This window comes from Sciurus vulgaris, assembly GCF_902686455.1.
Source record: "Sciurus vulgaris genome assembly, chromosome: 3".
In the NCBI taxonomy this organism is placed as follows: Eukaryota; Metazoa; Chordata; class Mammalia; order Rodentia; family Sciuridae; genus Sciurus; species Sciurus vulgaris.
The window spans coordinates 162,031,879-162,049,763 of record NC_136463.1 but is presented as its reverse complement, the minus strand read 5'-3'; the positions used below and the strand labels follow the sequence as shown (position 1 = coordinate 162,049,763).

Genomic DNA, 17,885 nt, shown 5'->3' with positions numbered 1-17,885 from the left:
AGTGGCTCGGGAGGCTGAGGCAGGAGGCTCTCGCGATCCAGCCAGCCTCAGCAGCAGGTGAGGCACTAAGCAACTCAGGGAGACCCTGTCTCTAAATAAAATAGAAAATAGGGCTGGGGATGTGGCTAGGTGGTCGAGTGCCCCTGAGTTCAATTCCCAGTTCCTGCATCCCCCCGCCCCCCCCCCAAAAAAAAACCTCAAAAAACTATTTTCTACTTGTGTAATTGTATGTAGACTGCCTTTAGCTGGAAAGAGAGTCTATAGTTAACGTGGTACGTGGATCCCTATTAACTGAATATCTTGAATGGCATGGGGACCGTTCATTCCTCTAGTAAATTCTTCCTGAGATCTGGGTGTACATAAACCATAGAACTCTGTATTACGTCACATACATTAAGCCTGTGTAGAAAGGGGTTCATAGAATCAAGTTTCAAGGTTTCTCCCTCAGTTCTCCTGGAGAACTGTGAGTTGTGTGTTCACTGAAATTCGTCAGCCGTTGTTCAAGTGCATCATTTACTTCCTTTATAAGGAAACTTATCTCAGTACTTCATACGAAGAAAGATCTGTTGATCTCTGGAAAACTGGGATGTTCCAAGAATCTCGTCACAGTGAGCCTAGTGAGTGTCTGATGGCTTTTTCTCCTCTGCTGTCATCACAAGTTTGACAGTTTAGAGTCAAATCAATAATCCTGTACTATTAATTATACAGGATCTCTGGATATGAATTTCTTTGCTTCAAGTTGAGCTCAGTCCCCCATTTTACTGGTTTACTTTTCTTTTCCTCATTTTCTTAAAAGATATCTCTCATATTATCTTCTTAAATGTGGTGGTGTTTTTTTTTAATTTGTTTGTTGTTATTTTTTTGGTACCAGGGATTGAACCCAAGGGTGCTTTACCACTGAGCTACATCCCCAGTTCTTTAATTTTTTTTTTTTTTTTTCCTTTTGAGACAGGGTCTTGTTAAGTTGCCCAGGCTGGCCTCAAACTTGTAATCCTCCTGCCTCGGCCTCCCAAGTAACTGGGATTATATAGGCATCTACCAATGGCACCAGCTTTTTGCATGTGTTTTGAAAGCCATTTCAAGTAATTTTCCGAAGCAAGATTTGAAATTTTACAGATTTCAAAGCATGTTTGTGAATACCGATTTGAAATAAACATGCTAATAGAGGCTGCCCTTGTTTTTGTAATTAATTAATGAGGTTATTAGGGCTCATTTACTCAGATGCTACTAAATTCTAAGCCAGATCACACATACCTAGCTTTAGAGAACTTTTTTTTGTTTAAAAGCACTCCAGCTTCATTATGATGTATGTGTATTTTATGAGAAAGGCATGATCATTATTTTTTACTGCTGAATGTATAATGCTATGCAAAATCAATGAATTTTCTAAAATTTTATAGAGGACAAGGATATGTCTCAATTTTAAAATCACTGGTGAAAGAGATTTAAGAGGTCATCTAATGCAGTGCATCACTAGCACAGGAAATGCTTTCTGAGAAGGGGACATTTATTCTTTGCTTAATATTTTAAGGAGTGAGCTCAAGGGAGCTTCTCAGATCACTGTGATCTGCAGACAATATACATCTACCTTCTAGGTTCAACCTTCTGGAGAAACACAGGTAACTTTACTCCCTCTTTCAGTGAATAGCTTTCATGTTTAGCAGAAAGTCCCCCTGGGTCCTTTTGGTGATCTATCGTTAAGGGACATTACAGTCAGTCTTCATCTGATAATATGAAACGGGATACGTGAAGATTAAAGTGATAAATTAGTGTGCATTCTGTGCTTTTCTTATTGCTTTCCACAGAAATGACATCTCAAGACCTGGATGATTCAGCCATGTGCAATGTGGCCTTTTAGTAATTCCCTGTCCCTGGTTTGGTTATGGACTAAGTTTTTAATAGAGGCTTAAGCCTGTCACTATGTCCATTTGAAAAATCTCTCCATCGTTCTTCTTTCTTCTTCAGACATTTTCTCCGTGACATCACCAGCTTGGAATAGCTTAGCTATTCTGGGGAGAGGGATTTTCATACTATTTGCCATTGTATCTACCAGGGTGACTTCCTTGGGGGCCGAACACAGTGGGGGTGCTCAACTTATTTTTTTAACGGAATGAATTGGACTTAGAATTGATTGAAGTGTGTGGAGGCATTTTTCACTACATGGAAACAAAGCCAAAGCAATATTGTGGATGCAGATAACAATTTTTTTTTTTACTATGAGAAATCATGTTTTCCTCAAATGAGGGTCATTTCAATACTTGTAGAACAGAGTATCTGTGTTACATCTGGAGAATGAGGATAAACCACAAGTATTAAGACCTTCACATTGCTGTTTAAGACATCTGTCCAATTTTCATTATAAAAAATTATGTTCTAGTCATCAAAATGATGACTCTGAGTCTTTCTTATTTGCTTTGAACTTGAAGAGGTAAGATACTAAGACAATTTAAAAAATATTTACAAGCTACTTTATTACACTGTGCTCTTACTTATCCTGTTAATCTCTCAATGACAATGCCTTTCCCCGCTCCTGGGCTAGCCAAGTTTCCTACACAGCACTGTTTCCTTCAGATCTTTTTAACAGCTTCCCAAAATGCCCAATCATTCCTATGAACAGTTACGGAGTCAGTAGGTGAGTGGGAATGGGTCAATTGCTTGCTCTTGTAATTGTCCTTGTGCCTTTTTGCTATTGTTAAGTAGAACTAAGATAGGCCCAATGTCCTCAGATTATCAGGGTTTCAGTTATGCTTATTACCAAATAATACAATGAAATATGCATGTGAACACAAATAAAGCTAGAAAGTCAAAACAGTACTGGCTCAGGACATTTTAAAACAGCAATGTATATAGGGTTACATTTTAAAAGGTAGAGCACAGTGGTTTGAGGGAGTGGATTTATGGAGAAACTGCCATTTTGCTTCCATGGCAACACATACAAGAATTCAAGATGCTCCTTTAGGGAACACTTGGTGCCTTTGTCTTATCTCATCATCCTGGGAGCTGTTGTTGATGCACAATTCCAACTCTAGATGTTTGGAGTAACAGTCTCTTCCCTGGAGACTACTTAAATTCTTTCCCTGCTAAGTATATTATTTGAATAAATAATTTTTGCTATGGAAAAAAAAAGGGTTTTGGTGATTTCAAAGTGTTTGTAGAACAGATTTCAAAGGATGCTAATACTTCATGAAACTAAATGGTGTTGGGCACAGTTGCTGTAAGTACAATAGGCATTTTAATTGCATGCAACAACACTGTCATGCTAAACAGTCAAATTTGACATTGGTCAATTATTACTAAATATTTTAAAGAGCAAGTGGTGAAATCAACTATAATGTGACAGTGGTAGCAATTTCCACCACTTGGTATCTAAATGACAGGAATATAATTCCAAGTGATTCTATAGAGCATTCTCTAATACTATTTCCTCAAAAAAAAAAAAAAAAAAAAAAAAAAAAAGTAGAGACCACATTAAGAGGACAAGTTGTGACGTTACCAGTGGAATGAAGACCAAATGCAGCCATTTATTAGCTGTCTAGCATTGGACAAATTATCTTCCCTTTAAGGTCAGTTTTCTTATCATTTGAATTGAGATTATTAATACCTAACCATCAGCATTGTTAACTAATTCAAATAAAAATGTGTCTTAAGAGCCTTGCATCTGTATGTGCTCAGTAAATGGCAGCTCTTTTTGTTGTAATAGAAAAATGTTTAGGAAAATAATTTGAATCCATGCTTTGCTACATAGTCTTAGCAGCAAAACAACCTATAAGAGTGTAACGATTGGGCATTACATAAATTTTATAATTGCCCAGCAGTTAATTGAATACTGTCCATTGAAAGGAATTGAAGCTTTTGGCACAGAACATGCTATGCTTACTGCTCATTGGGAATGCAAATTCTCAACAAATTGAGCAGGATCTTAGGTTTTGATTTTTGACTTTCCACTTAAATTTCAGGACTTGGAATTCTAATGTGTGTTAAGCTCATATAGATGTATATTTTAAAAATTCCTGTTGGTTTTCTCTTTTAATTACTTCTTTGTTATTTTTAATTTTTAGTTGTCAATAGACACAATATCTTTATTTTATTTAGTTTTATGTGGTGCTATCTAACTAGTGCCTCACACGTGGTATGCCAAGTTACTCTACTACTGAGCTATAACCTCAAAGCCTCTTTTAATTACTTCTTTAGAATTTTCTTTTTTTGCTTTAAGTTTGAAACAAGAGAGGAAATGTACTCTTAGAAAAACGAGTTTATCTTAATATTAGTTAGTAGATAAGAAGTTAGTAAGTTCACATTTCCTGTACTGATTATCTTGACTCAGATATTTTGGAACCATCTGTAAGCCAGAATTTTCTGATTCTTAGGACAAAGGTCATCTGTTCTTAATGCATGCTTATTGGAACACTGTAAAATATAAATACACAGTAAGCTCTTTTTCAATTAAAGGATCTTTAAAAAAATGATTAAAAAGGAAGCCAAACCAAAAGTAAACCTACTAGTGGTCCGTCGCGCTGAAGAGGAGATGGAACTGTTGAGAGAGAAGGAATTCTCATCTCTGTCTCCTGATACTCCTCGGCGAGGAGGGAGAATGGAGGAAGGTCTTGGGAGAGAAGAGCGCTTTTCTGGGCTCTTGGTTACTCCATCCTGATTTGAGAAAACAAACAGACATTGGGTTCTTGGGAATTTTTATTTTAATTATGAGAAGTGATTATATCACTTGAGATATTTTTCCTGCTGTACTGATAGAACTATTTCTTTTAGCATATACTACCAAATTGCATATGAGCATTTCTATTTCAAAACTATCTATCACCTGTCATATTACATGTAATGGATTGTATTTTGCTTTGTTAGTGCATTTAATTTTTATAAGATAATTAAATAAATAATAAATTAATAATGAACAGTCTATTTAGAAAAAGGAACGTTTTTCTATACATTTTTCTTTTACTAGTAAGCTATTTATTACAATTTTTCAATTGTATTTAACAGGATCTACCATTTTAAATGTCAAATACTTTAAAATTTTCCAACTTTGCTTTTACACATTTCCTGAATTTTGTCATATAACCTTCCCAACTTATTCCTTTCTGCACCTTTTATTGACTTGCTGCCTTACCTTGTTCCCTGATTCTGAGTATGGCAAACGGTCTGTGGAGCCTGCTGAGGTGGGATGTATTAAAAAACTGTCAGAAAATGTAGCCCTTTTGGTCCTGCTAGGGCAGGCTGAGCTGTATCTTGGGGACTTTGTGCTACCCTGTGAAGCAGGAATCTTTGACAAGGTAGAATTCTAGCCATGAAAGAAAAACAAACAAACAAAAGGTACAAAATAAACCAAACTATGAAGGAAAGGTGAAAAAAAAAAAAAAACCCACATACAAACATATAAGAAATTAAATGTCTACTTTTAATCAAAACACAAGATAAAAGATTAAAATCAATAATGGACATGTATATTTATACTAGAAAGAGGGATTTTCAGTGAACAACTCTTTTTAGCTGGAACTAACTCAACAGTATTATTTTTAAAATGTCTACTTTTTAAAAACAGAAACAATGCTTTGATTTTGTATTCATCAGATCTAGAACAAGTATCCATGTTATTTGCTCTCCTTTACTTTCAAATATTGGGATTATTTATGCTTGGTACATAATAGAGGCAGAAGAATGATTGTTCAGTAAAGGGTAAGAAGGTGGATGGATGCAAGGAGAGAAGAAAGATACTGCTCAGACATGGAGGACCTGGCTTTGTGAAATTCTGGGAGCGAAGCATTGTGTTTGATTTAAATACAGAAATTTGTAATTTCATCACTCTACACAGACAAATCAAAGATCTGACTGAAATTGGAAATACTATAATCAACCTCATGAGAGACAGATAAGAGAGAACCTTCTGGAAAGAGGAAAGCTGGTGCTGAAATTCCCCACTGTTTAAGGATAGAGTTTGGTTCTGAAGCAGAAAAAAATGTGAGCACAACTCTGGTGTGGGTTACTCTGCGGGGGCAGAGATGTGGGAAGCTTTCCAAAGTTGCATAGCCACCTACCTTCTGAAATGAGTAGTAGAGGAAAAGAACACCGTTTCAAGGTGTCCTTGTGGTCTCTGCAAGAGACTTGGGTTATTCTAATGAGCCTGTTATAGCAGGTGTGTGGAAGCAACTTCCGCTGTACGTTTAGAGAAATTACACAGTCCTATATTTAGATTTACATTCATAATGCATATTGTTTTTAGTGAATTTACTTTAAAAGTGAACATTAAAGTAACTTCTGCTTCTGCGCTTTCTGGGAGAATGAGGAAATAGGATCCTCAAAGGGCTTCAGAATGAGCGACAGTTGGCACAATGACCAACTCTTTGGAAATTGTAAACTGCCAGTATTCTTTTAAGTGAAATCAATATCAGAGATTATTGTAAGAGCCCCCAGTTCATTAATTCCATTTTGCAAGGATATATTGCCAATAAATATATTTAAAAAAATAAGCCTTAAGATAGAAAGAATATTATGATGGTAATTAACAAAACTCCTTTTGTTAATTTAAACAATGACACTAAGGGCTAAATTTTGGGTTGTTTTATGATATTTATATATAGTCCTCTCATTTATGAGAATATGGAGAAAATAGGGATTCAATGTGTAAGGTCTCCTATGAATCCATAGGTTCTACAATAGTACCACATTTGGAAAATACCTTAAGAGTCTGCTGGAATTGTTCCTCTACTAAGCCCAGACTTTAAGGTGTACACCCAATCCATATCTTGATTACATTCAAGAATTTGAGTATATGTTTAAGGACTGGTAATGAAAAATATTATTTTAAAGATTGAGAAAATTTGTTTTCAGTTATCTATACTGACTTCATCAGAAAAACCGTTGGAGTTCATATGTAACGAGCTCATTTTATGAGTAAAACACAAATTGGGGACCAACTTCTAGTAGAGAATTAGTAAGATTTTTTATGTATAGAAGTCACTCTGTAAAGCTATAAATTCTAAAAAGGAAAGGTAGCATTGAAGAGATGCCTCACAAACCCCACAAGGCTTAATATACAGCTGTACATAGTCCCTTGGGAGTCTGCAGGTTAAAGTGGGTTGGATGAGTGACTTTTGGAGACAATAGTGTTGGCAGGCCACATGTCTCCTGAGAGACTTTTAAAGTACAGACAAGAATGACAAAACCAAGGAGATTATTATCTTCAAATAATTAATTTAACTCAGCTGTTACAAAAATAGCAGAGGAAGCTGTGATTTTTAAGTTCTAACCTCCACAGCTACTTCAACAGAGACATAAGCATGCACAGATTGCACAAATCACTTCTTTACAGACCGAGTACCCTGAGTGGGAAGTGTAATTGGGTCTACAAAAGTCATTCTCTTTGATTGATCCTACCCACAAAAGACTGTTTCAAAAATGTGATCCAGGGAAGGAGGAGGAAGTAGTTGGATTGCCTCTAATTAAGAAAGGCAAATAAGAGTGTTAGTTATTGCCACCACCAACAGCAAACCAAATGAAATAAAAGATTATTGGACCAAGTTCATAATAAAGAGCAATTTAAAATTCAGAATTGTTTTGATAAATCAGAGATAAATTGAAGTTAATCTTGGGGTTTTAAGAGGATGAAGTAATAGGTGGGAAAAAAGAGGATGATGAATGAGAAAAAATAAAAATAACAGATTTATCTATCTTCTTCAGAAAGATGAAGTGGGCATTCACAAGGGAAAAAAGATTAGTTTTATGTCAGATAATGTATATAGTTTCTGTCCCAAGCATAAGTATATACATCCTTATCCTGGTGAGTTATTTGAAGACTAAAGGATTTGAAAGTTTTCTAAAAGTTGTCCAAACAATGCCACTTACAATTTTTTTCCTAAAGGAGAAAAACTAGACTTGTGTTCTATATCTGCTTCTGACAGTGTCAGTTTTTAAATAATAATGAAAATAATAACTAACAATTTGTTATTTACTGAATGAACAGTATGTTCTAGGCACTCTACTGTGTACTGCTTTAAAAAATTACTATATTTAATTTCCACAACTAAATTATGATATAGAATTTTTACCACTCCCTTTATTTTTTAAAAAATTAGGGCATTGAAAGAAAAACAATATAGAGATAATAAATATTCTAGATTTGGACATGACAACTCACTAGTTCTCTGTCAGATACAGCAGGTAAAGAGATATAAATCTTGAAATCACATTGTACTCAATAATAAGGAGGCCCAATATTTGCCAAAGTAATAAATGCATTCTCTTAGGTTTCCATACGTTCAGGAATATTTTGAAAACACTTATATAAAAATCGAATATTTTCCTTCAGCAAAGACCTTTTTTCAAGATGATTATCAAAAATTTTGGCATTATTGGAAATGAAGCACTATTTTTCACAATAAAAAAAATAGAAGTCTAAAATCTTCTTAGGTTTTAGAAGGTTAAACTAAGAATTATGGTTTAAATATCACATGATTGTGGAGACTCAGAATGTTGGGATAAGTTACTAAGTAACATCAATCAAGTTACTGTGTTGTAATAACACAATATTACAATATTATTACAATATTATTTTGGGGTTTCATTAGTAGCCCTTAATTTGTTTTTTTTTTCCAGTCATAAAGGAGCAAAAATATTTCATGTTGATTTGGTGTTTGATATAAGGTTAAAATCTATAACCAAAAATTCTAAAAGAAAAAATAGAAAAGATTTTGAAAAGTGAAGAAATTAAACATCATAAACAGAACCACAGCAAAACAATAATATATTTATATTCATATTTAGCAAATAAAGAACACTGTAACATTGGCCATATGAAGCAACACTTTAAATATGACACTTGTCATTTCACTGGTCAGGACATTATTCTAAGAAAATGCATTCATAAACTTATCCAAAAAGATACTATGGCAAGATTTTAAAAATTAACAATATAAAATTAGTTTGAATGTCAAATAATAGGAAATTGGTTAAGGATATCATTGTAAATAAATAAAATTCAATGTTATATAGTCATTAAAATGATTATAGGCATGCAGGAAATTATTTTTTCTGTTTAATTTAAAAATTGATATACTGTGTTTCTCTTTTTGTTATTAAATCTATAAATGTGTAGATAAAATAAAGATTTTACATCAAAATGGGAAGAACTGTAGTTATTTTTAGATAAGGGAATTATGACTTATACTTCTTTTTGCTCACCAATAGTATTTCATTTGCTCTTATTTTCTTATTTCATAATAAAAGGAACGAAAATATTATAAAATCCAATTGACTAGAATGATTCAGTTTGATTCTATAAAAAGTAAATGAATTGTTCTTCCCCATTTCTGCCAAACCATTGTGCTGCTTTATATGTTTTATCTTAGTGATAAAGAAGCAGCCCAGCTGGATTCTCACCAATTATCGCACATACTCTGGAGGACTAATACCAAAAGAACTTCAAGTGAAGAAAAGGAAAAACTGAAGTTACTCACAGAGACCTTGTCCTTCGCCTGTTTGAACACACTGGGAGCCTGAGTTGATTCACCACTGGCTGCTGTTGAAAAGACAAAGCACAGACAAACAACCCCAAACTTAGTGGCTAAAAGTCACGAAAATGCATTTTTCAATACCTTTTGGATATTCTATTGTGTCAACAGACCAATGCAAAGCAAAATTTTGTTTTGAGGCTCAAATTCAGTAACAGAAATAAACCCGAATAACAATATCATAGCATGTGGTTCCAATTAGAGTGTGTGCTAAATTTACACATCCCAGTGTCTACCAAAGCATAGGTCAGTACCAAAGCATAGATCATTTTCTATGGGTTAACCATGTACCTTTGAATCAGTACTATATGAGGACAGATTCTTGGGACTACAAGTAACAGAACAGCAATGTGAATGCTGCAGAATTTAAGGAGGAAAGATGACTGGCTTCTAGGGTTGGTCAATAAGGTTGCCTAAGCTATGTGAAGCTCTAATACCAAAATAACACTGCCTCCAAACTGTCATGGTCATTCAGTCCCTTTCCCTCTGCACCCCTTCACTTCACAATATGAATGACATACTTGTTTGATATAAAAATACACCACATAAGAAGGGAAGAAAAATAGCTTGTCAAGAACAGAAAACATGAGAGGAATTTAAAGTTCAGTAAATGCAGAATATGTTCTACACATGCACTTCCTGTATGAAATCATTACCACATCTGTTACTGTTGTTTCTCTTGCTATGTTTTACACTTCTGGTTTCAATTTTAAACTTCATATCTTTAGCACATTTTCTGTTGATGACTTACCTGACTTAAATATCTCATGATTTAAGACAATTATTTGTATTTTAGACAACCACCCATATTTGTAAGATTTGCTCGAAAAATAAAATACTCAAGCTTGTGTGTTTACTTCCTCAATTTTCTTTAGTAAGAGAGAAAACCTCAGGGAAGAAAAAATCTTATCTTCATAAACTTTTCAAATGAGTCCCAAAAAGGTTTCTTAAGCTATGTGAAGCTCTAAAACCAAAATAATAACTGCCTACAATGTGCTTTATGTATGTAGGCCTGGCTGCCAAGATTATTCACAGATTCTAGAGCTGATTAAAAAAAAAAAATAGCAGCAGTTAAAATGATGCCTCCTTATTGCTTCTATAGCATCTCAAATTCCTGTGACATGCCTGTATAGTTTGCTCCAAGTAGAAGACACTTATGTTTGATACATGCTTTCTGCCAGAGGGTTTTCATATTTGACAATAGGAAGCAAAGATCCTAATCAGTCCACAGATCTTAAATTTCCTTTAAAAAAATGAATTAAAAAAGGCAATTCACTTTCATTTGTGGTTAGCTGAGAATCAATGACATGTAGACACTGTGAAAACATTTCATATTTCCTCTGGAATTCCCCAATCCTGATGACATCTTTAATCTTTTCAGATAGGATACAGGGTCTTTAAAATGTCAAATCCAAAGAATTCTCCTTGTCCAAGTATTTGTTTAACTGGAAGAAAAATTCCAAGTTTGATGAGGCTAAAAACCTGAGAAAGTACACTAAGTAAGATATAAGATAGAGATACCATGTAAATTTCTAACTCCTAACTTATAGGCATTCCTTATCCTGAATCCTGGTCAAGGTTTGTGGACATATATGTCTTTCACTTTCAAATTCTGCCTGAGACACTTGTGCTTAAAGGAAAACACGATAAGAATCCTATGTGGAGAATACAAATACAAAATACTTGGAATTTTTAGTGGCTGACATAAAACCATCAATTATCTTGCTTTCTGTTTTCTCACACACTAATGCTGCTCCTAACCTTTCAAGTCATCTGAAGGTTTATATAGAGACATTTGTGATGCATAATGGAAAGGGAAATATTTCTTTCTGAACAAGTAATCTGATATTGTGCAAACTGTTGTCAATTAAGATTATCCTAGCATACTTATACATAGAAAATAAATATTTTGCATTGAAACTGAGAAAAAAGTTTGCATTATAGATATTTGTATGGGTTTTTATTATGATTTTTAACATGTTTCATTCTGTTGTTCTACCGCTTTTTAAAACTTAGTAAATGTGGATATTTGGAGAAGACAGAGATTAAACAATGGAAAGCAAAATGAAAATAAACTTAAGTTTATTTCTAACTTAAGTTCCTCTTAAGGCGGAAGGAGCAGTTCGGATAAACACATTTAAGAAAATCCCAATGACAAAATGATGACTAAGAGATATAGTACAGTAGATAGAAAGGCTTGCTAATTTTGGATAAAATCTAATGGGATTGCCAGACAATTTTGTTTTCTTTCTTTCTTTTTTGCATCTGAAGCAAAATAGTTTTGCAAACCACACATTTATCCCAGATTTGCTTTTAGTTTTCAGTGTCTAAATCAATGCATATTCTTGGTGGTTTTCAGTAAATTCATCAACATCAGTAACAGATTTGGCAGTAACAATGTAGAAAATAGGACAAATATTTATGGATTTAAGCATGAGGGAGATAAATAAGCAAAATAATGAGAATGCATACCACGGTTAAATTCATCGCCATCGTCTAACCAAACACACAGAATGAAAATAGGAATCCCCAGAACGTGACACTAGAGCACAATGCCAAGATACAATCACGCACTGTTATGTCTGAGCATGACAAAGAAACAGATGGTCATGACCTCTTCTGCAGGGAGGGAAAAAAAAAGAATAATGATACAAGACACTTAATAGCAAAATTGTTCATGACTACTGAGATTCTTGGAAGAAAAACAAAATGAAGAAGCTGCTACAGTAATGAGATTAAAAAAAAAAAATACATGTCTATGTTTGCCAGCCACATTGCAGAATTGAACAGTCACCTGTCGTTTTCCGCTTAACACAGGAGAGATGAGTTGGTCTAGTATATTTGATAGCAGGTTTTAAAATGAATTTCCTGGAGGGAGAGTGGGCCTGAACTTCTGTTTTTTTAGCAAGTTCAGCCTTCTTATAAACTGCTATGAATAAGAAAACACAGAAAGCATACCATCAGGAAAAAAAATTAACACTTGGAACGAAACCAAACGAAAATTTCATCAATAATCGATTACCACTGTTAGGCAGTTTCTTCTATAAAATAGTAAAATGAAATACTTCAAACACATTTTTAAAGAAGTGATTGTTAAATGAACCTTTTTTCCTTCTCACTTCATCCCGGGAGACTGTGCTAGGTTCCTTTTTAGCTATTTTTCTTTCAGGAGTGGAAATTCTGCCTCTCCCAGTTTTAAAAGGCTTTTCTTTTCTATGTTTCTCGAGAGATGGTCTCCGAGCTTCCTTTTCAGCTTTCTCCTCTTTAGGAATAGTTTCTAACTGTTCTGTCATGATGCTTCTATCATCATCTGCGGATCAAAGCAAATCATGACAAAAACAACAACAACAGCGAGAACATTAGTAACAAATGGACAAGATCCTTTGCATATTTAACAAAGTGCAAATAAAGAGATAAAGGGACATTTAAGATGTTTAACGTGAAAAAAAATCCCATTAGGTTATCGAGATTCATTTGGGGGTACAAAATAAAAACAAGAGCTGGGTAAGGTGCTGCACACCTGTAATCCCAGTGGCGCAGGAGGCTGAGGCAGGAGGATCGAGAGTTCAAAGTCAGCCTCAGCAACTTAGTGAGGCACTTAGCAACTCAGTGAGACCCTGTCTCTAATAACATAAAAAAAAAAAAAAAAAAAAAAAAAAGGCTGGGGATGTGGCTCAGTGGTTGAGCACCCCTGGGTTTACCCCCAGTACCAAAAAGAAAAATCAAAAACTAAAACAAAATAAAACAAAACAAAAACAAAAAGCACACCTTGAGTATCCACCCAGAGGCTGTCAGCATCCATAATGGAGTCGTCAATGGTGGTCTCGTCTTTGTAATCATCGTAGGTTTCTGTCTTATACTCTGAGAGTCCTATTTCTTCTCTCTCTGGGGAAGCGGGAGCCTCCGGGGAGCCATCCTTAGGTTCTGCCTGGGCTTCAGCTGCCACTTCTATTTCCAGCTCTTCTTCATCATGAGGGGATGGTCTCCTTTCCATCTCAGGCTGTTCTAGGGCTGCAAAACGTACACTGTGGGACCCTGACTCCCCTTCATCGGTTGTGGTTTGCACTACAGTGATGAAGTCATCCTCAATGGTCACCACGGACTCAATCACTCCTTTATGTTCCTCCCGGACACCCGAGACACCCAGGTCGGTGATCTGGAGGGTGTCTGAGCGGAAGAGCAGTTTATCATATTCTCCCCGGGCTTCTATCTCTTCTTCCTCACTCTGAACCTCTGCTGGTTCAGACACAACCGCTGCTTCAAGCAGTTGTTCAGCAACATCGGAGGGCGTGACTGATATATCGGGAGTCTCTTTGCTGTCCTCCTTTGGCAGCTGAATAAATTCCATCTGGACCTCAGCTCTCTCATCTGCGGCTATGTCAGCCTCTTCAACAGCAGGGGGGCAGGGTATTTCCACGGACAATTTGATGGCAACTTCGTCTTGAATTAGAGATGATTCCGGAGATGTTTCCTTCTTGCCCTCATCCGGTTTCAAGGACTCCATGGTGAGACTTTCATGCTCCCCACTAGACTCATAGGATTCCTCTTTGTCTACAGCTTCCTGGTGCACCAAGTCAGGCTTGGCCACCTTCTCTTTGACTTCTGTTTCATTAACTTTGGTAACTTCTTTCACATGGCCAGCCTCAATACCCATGAATGCATCTACCTCCTGCAGTACTTTGGATGAAGGGGCCAGCTCCTGTGCAGCCTCCAGTTTTAGCTCTGTCGTCTTTCCAGCATCGACTTTCAGCCCTGCAGCCATCTGTCCAAAGTCACTGATTTTAATATCAGATTGGCCCTGGTCAGCTTTCTTTGCAGTGAATTCAAGTCCTTGTTCAGCCTTTTTGGATGATTCTACCTCGGCTACCTCTGGCACTGAACTAAGACCTTTCTCCTCTTTCTCAGATGATGCATCTTTTGATATTGGCAGTTCTTGGGTGGAAGCTTGCTCGTGGGTTACCCCTAATCCAAATGTCTCCACTTTACCACCAGCCTCTTCTGTTTCCTTGGCATCATCTTTTGAGTCGACGTGCTCTTCATTCTTTTCTAATACTGTATCCAGCTTATCATTAGCTTTCCTTTCCTGGTCAAACTCTCTACCCAGTCCTGATTTGTCACCGGAAGTAGGTGGGGATGCTTCCTTCTCAGCGCTGAACTCATCTTTGACTCTTCCAGCAGCTGCCAGTTTTACTTCAATCAACGAAAGGTCTGTGGCCAAATCTCTTCGAACTTTATCATCAGTTCCTTCATAAAAAGAACCGCTCTCTCCTGACAAATTTTCACTGTCTTGAACAGGTGATGGGAGTGGGACTGTGTATTTATTGAACACACAGTAGCCCAGGTCTTCAAGCTGACTGTCTGTTTTCACAATGACATGGTTTTCATCAGTTACGGATGGCAGGCCAGTACTGCTCTCCTCCACCACAGTCTCTGATGGGACTGATTTTCTCCTGGCAACCTCAGCATCTGTACTCACAGAAGCTAACCTTGACCTTGTGCCTGCCAGATCTAGCATTTCAGGCAGATCAGGGGCCATGACAGTACCATTTTTGTAATAATCTTTGGCTAGGAAAGGCGACTCACAGGATGTCTCAACTTGAGTAGTTCCCTCTCCAGTAGTTTTTTCTTCCTGTACCTTTTCTTCTTCATCTTTGCTTTCTGCTGGGAAGGAAGGGGCTTTCTCCATTGCAGGTGTGGTAGCTGGAAGATAATCATCCCCTTCATCCATGCTTCCACTTGTGTTGGTCAGAATATCAGAAGCCAGAGGAGAAAGATCATGACCCCGACCAAAGTTGAATCCAAGGGCTATGGAATCCAGGCAAGACATGGGCAAATTGATTGACATGCTTCTTTGTTCTATTGCAGACCTACCACCAAGTCCTAAACTTCTGCTAAGAGTCAAATCGTCCTTATTCTTGCTGTGGAGGTCCCTTTTCTCCCCATACACTTTTGGATCAATAGTGAACATTCTTTCTTGGGGAGAACTCGGTTCTTCAGGTAAATCAGATGGACAACTCTGGGCAAGAGTGCTATACCCGGCTTCCTGTGCTGGAGCACTGGGCTGGGATTCTTTTTCTGCTTGAAATCCTTTGTCACCATTTTGATGCACGGGAGACACAGTATCAATAGACTCACGGGCACTTTCCCTTGTGTCACTCAATTCATAATAATCACTACCCAGTTGAATGCTTTTTGTCACTTCCTCCTTCAAGGCAGATGTTTCAAAGTACTTGGACATTCCTGATTTGTCTTCATAAAATGGCATGCCAACCTCTGCTGACGTTGCAACCTCAACTTCTTCAACCTTATGATCTTTGTCAGCAACTTTCTCCTCAAAAAGTTCCTGGGCTGCACTCTTCTCACTCAGTGCAACTGGTTCTGGCATGACTTTTTCCAAGGTCTTAGAGGTCATGATGGAATCCGTAACTGCAGGGAAGGAGTCGTCTTTCAGCACATCTATGGAATGCTCACGGTCCTTCTGTTCTTCTTTTGAGAAAATTGGCTCTATGGAGGTCTGAATTACATCTGTTTCTCCATCTCTCGATTTTAAGGGTTCACTCTCTTTTGGTACAGCTTCTTTGTCAGAAACGGTTGTTTTATCTTCATGCTTTGGCTGAAGTTCCTTTTCAGAAAGTGAAGGTTCCTGTCCAATGGGGGTGGAAGTCTCCTCTTTCTCTTGTTTTATGCCCTCCTCTTCTTCCCCCAAAATTTTCTCCATGACAGATCCTTCCACAGCTGGAACGTGAACATCTCTGGGTAAGGGAATTGCTTCTGAGGCTGGTGTTTCTGCCATTTTGTCAGGTGTATCCTTATGTGGCTCTTCAACTTTAGAACTATCTTTGGCAGCAGTGGGGCCACTGGTTTCTTGTAGAGATTTTTTGTCATCTGGTTGTAAGAGGACAGGGGCAAAGGGTGCTGCTTGTGTTACTATTTCATTCTTCATGACATCTACAGGAAGAGTGAAACTTCCCACTTGGAAGGGACTTGGCATGGGAGAATCAAACTGCTTCCCCTCCCATCTCGGGATGTCCTCAAGTACATCCTTCTCTCTCATGGGTGTCAGGGGGCCAGGAGATATTGGAGCAGCTAAACCCCACTCATCCTTTTTTGTTTCCATTGGCATTTCGATGAACCAGTCTTTTTGCTCTTTTGGAGCTGGAGGCTCTGCAGGGAGGCCAATGCCAGGCACTACGAGGCTTGGTTCTGCCTTCTGTTTCATGTCTTCAAGGCTGTCACCAAGAGGGTGCCCAAAAAGAGCGGCACGTGCCTCATCTCCCTCTGTTCCTTGCGTGTCCTTTTTCTCAGAGGAAATTTTAGTTGTCTCTGGCTCAGGAACTAAGGCAGCATGTTGAAGGTCTTCACCAGGCTTACTTTGTGTCTTTGACTCCTTTTCCTTTTGGTCCGAAGGTTCGGCTGTAGAGGGAGTCAATGCCTGCTGATCTGGGAACTCCATCTTCGAGGCTGTAAGTAAATCTGAAGTAATCGGGTTGATTTTTAAACAAATAATAGGCAAGGGCTTTCAGGCAGTAAGCTTAAAATTATACTCTGAAATGCCAAATGAATGGTAGGGCAAAAGAAGAAAACTAGAGAACATGCAAGCATGCCACCTGTTCAAAAATCAACATGAAAATGTCTGGACTGAGATTTGTGTGTACTGCAACTAAAATGGACTCTTGTTATAAAGTGATGCACACAGAATTATAAGAAGGGTTTACTTCAGATTACTCACTTGTCCTTTGTTTATCTGGTATCTCCTAAACATTATGTAATGTGTCCTATAATAGAAAATTCATGTGCCTTCCATAGATAAAAGTTATAGATTACTGCATATTGAGTAAGTAGCTGATGTGAACCTACAAAAGAATATATATGAAGGACTAAATATGGATAAGGGTTGGTTTCTACAGAAATTTTTCATAGGTTTCCTCATTGGAAAGTGAATTGGCAGGCCTTAGGTCAAGAAGGTCAAGTAATCCATAATGATATAATATAATCATATTAATATATAATATTAATGATATTAATAGTTTCAGATAACTTGATCAATGAATGCCAAGACTGATTTTGGAGACATTAAGCAGTTCCTGGCACAACTTTCAGAAGTCATCTGAGGTCCAATTTCAGTAATATAAGCAAATATTTGCTGTCAATTTATATGATATGACCTAAAAGTTGACAAGTCAGTTTCGGCCACATATTCATAATTTTAAATCTTTAATCATTACTTAGTTTATATGGTAGGTGTAAGAAAATCTAAATTATACCAATATTGGGAAGTCAGATGAGTAAAAAAAAAGTTTTCAATAGAGTCAACTATTAAAATACCTTTTCTCACTATGGGCAGGACCTCAATTCCTGGGACATGAT

The 17,885-nt window shown here is 36.9% G+C and overlaps 1 protein-coding gene across 27 annotated transcripts in view; it reads right to left on the bottom strand.

The window, feature by feature from the left end:
• The window catches only part of MAP2 (microtubule associated protein 2), a 314,502-nt gene that overhangs the window by 19,479 nt on the left and 277,138 nt on the right, over nt 1-17,885 (bottom strand). For 9 of the 27 annotated variants that reach the window (XM_079134618.1, XM_079134617.1, XM_079134597.1 and 6 more), the window contains 6 exons: nt 13,287-16,991; nt 12,622-12,828; nt 12,313-12,447; nt 9,465-9,526; nt 5,123-5,293; nt 4,500-4,647 (listed from right to left, as the gene is read on the bottom strand). In XM_079134618.1, the coding sequence (XP_078990744.1) occupies nt 4,500-4,647; nt 5,123-5,293; nt 9,465-9,526; nt 12,313-12,447; nt 12,622-12,828; nt 13,287-16,991 (4,428 nt within the window). The remainder of the gene's footprint in view (nt 1-4,499; nt 4,648-5,122; nt 5,294-9,464; nt 9,527-12,312; nt 12,448-12,621; nt 12,829-13,286; nt 16,992-17,885) is intronic. The other 18 variants (XM_079134598.1, XM_079134601.1, XM_079134606.1 and 15 more) reach the window with 8 other exon arrangements.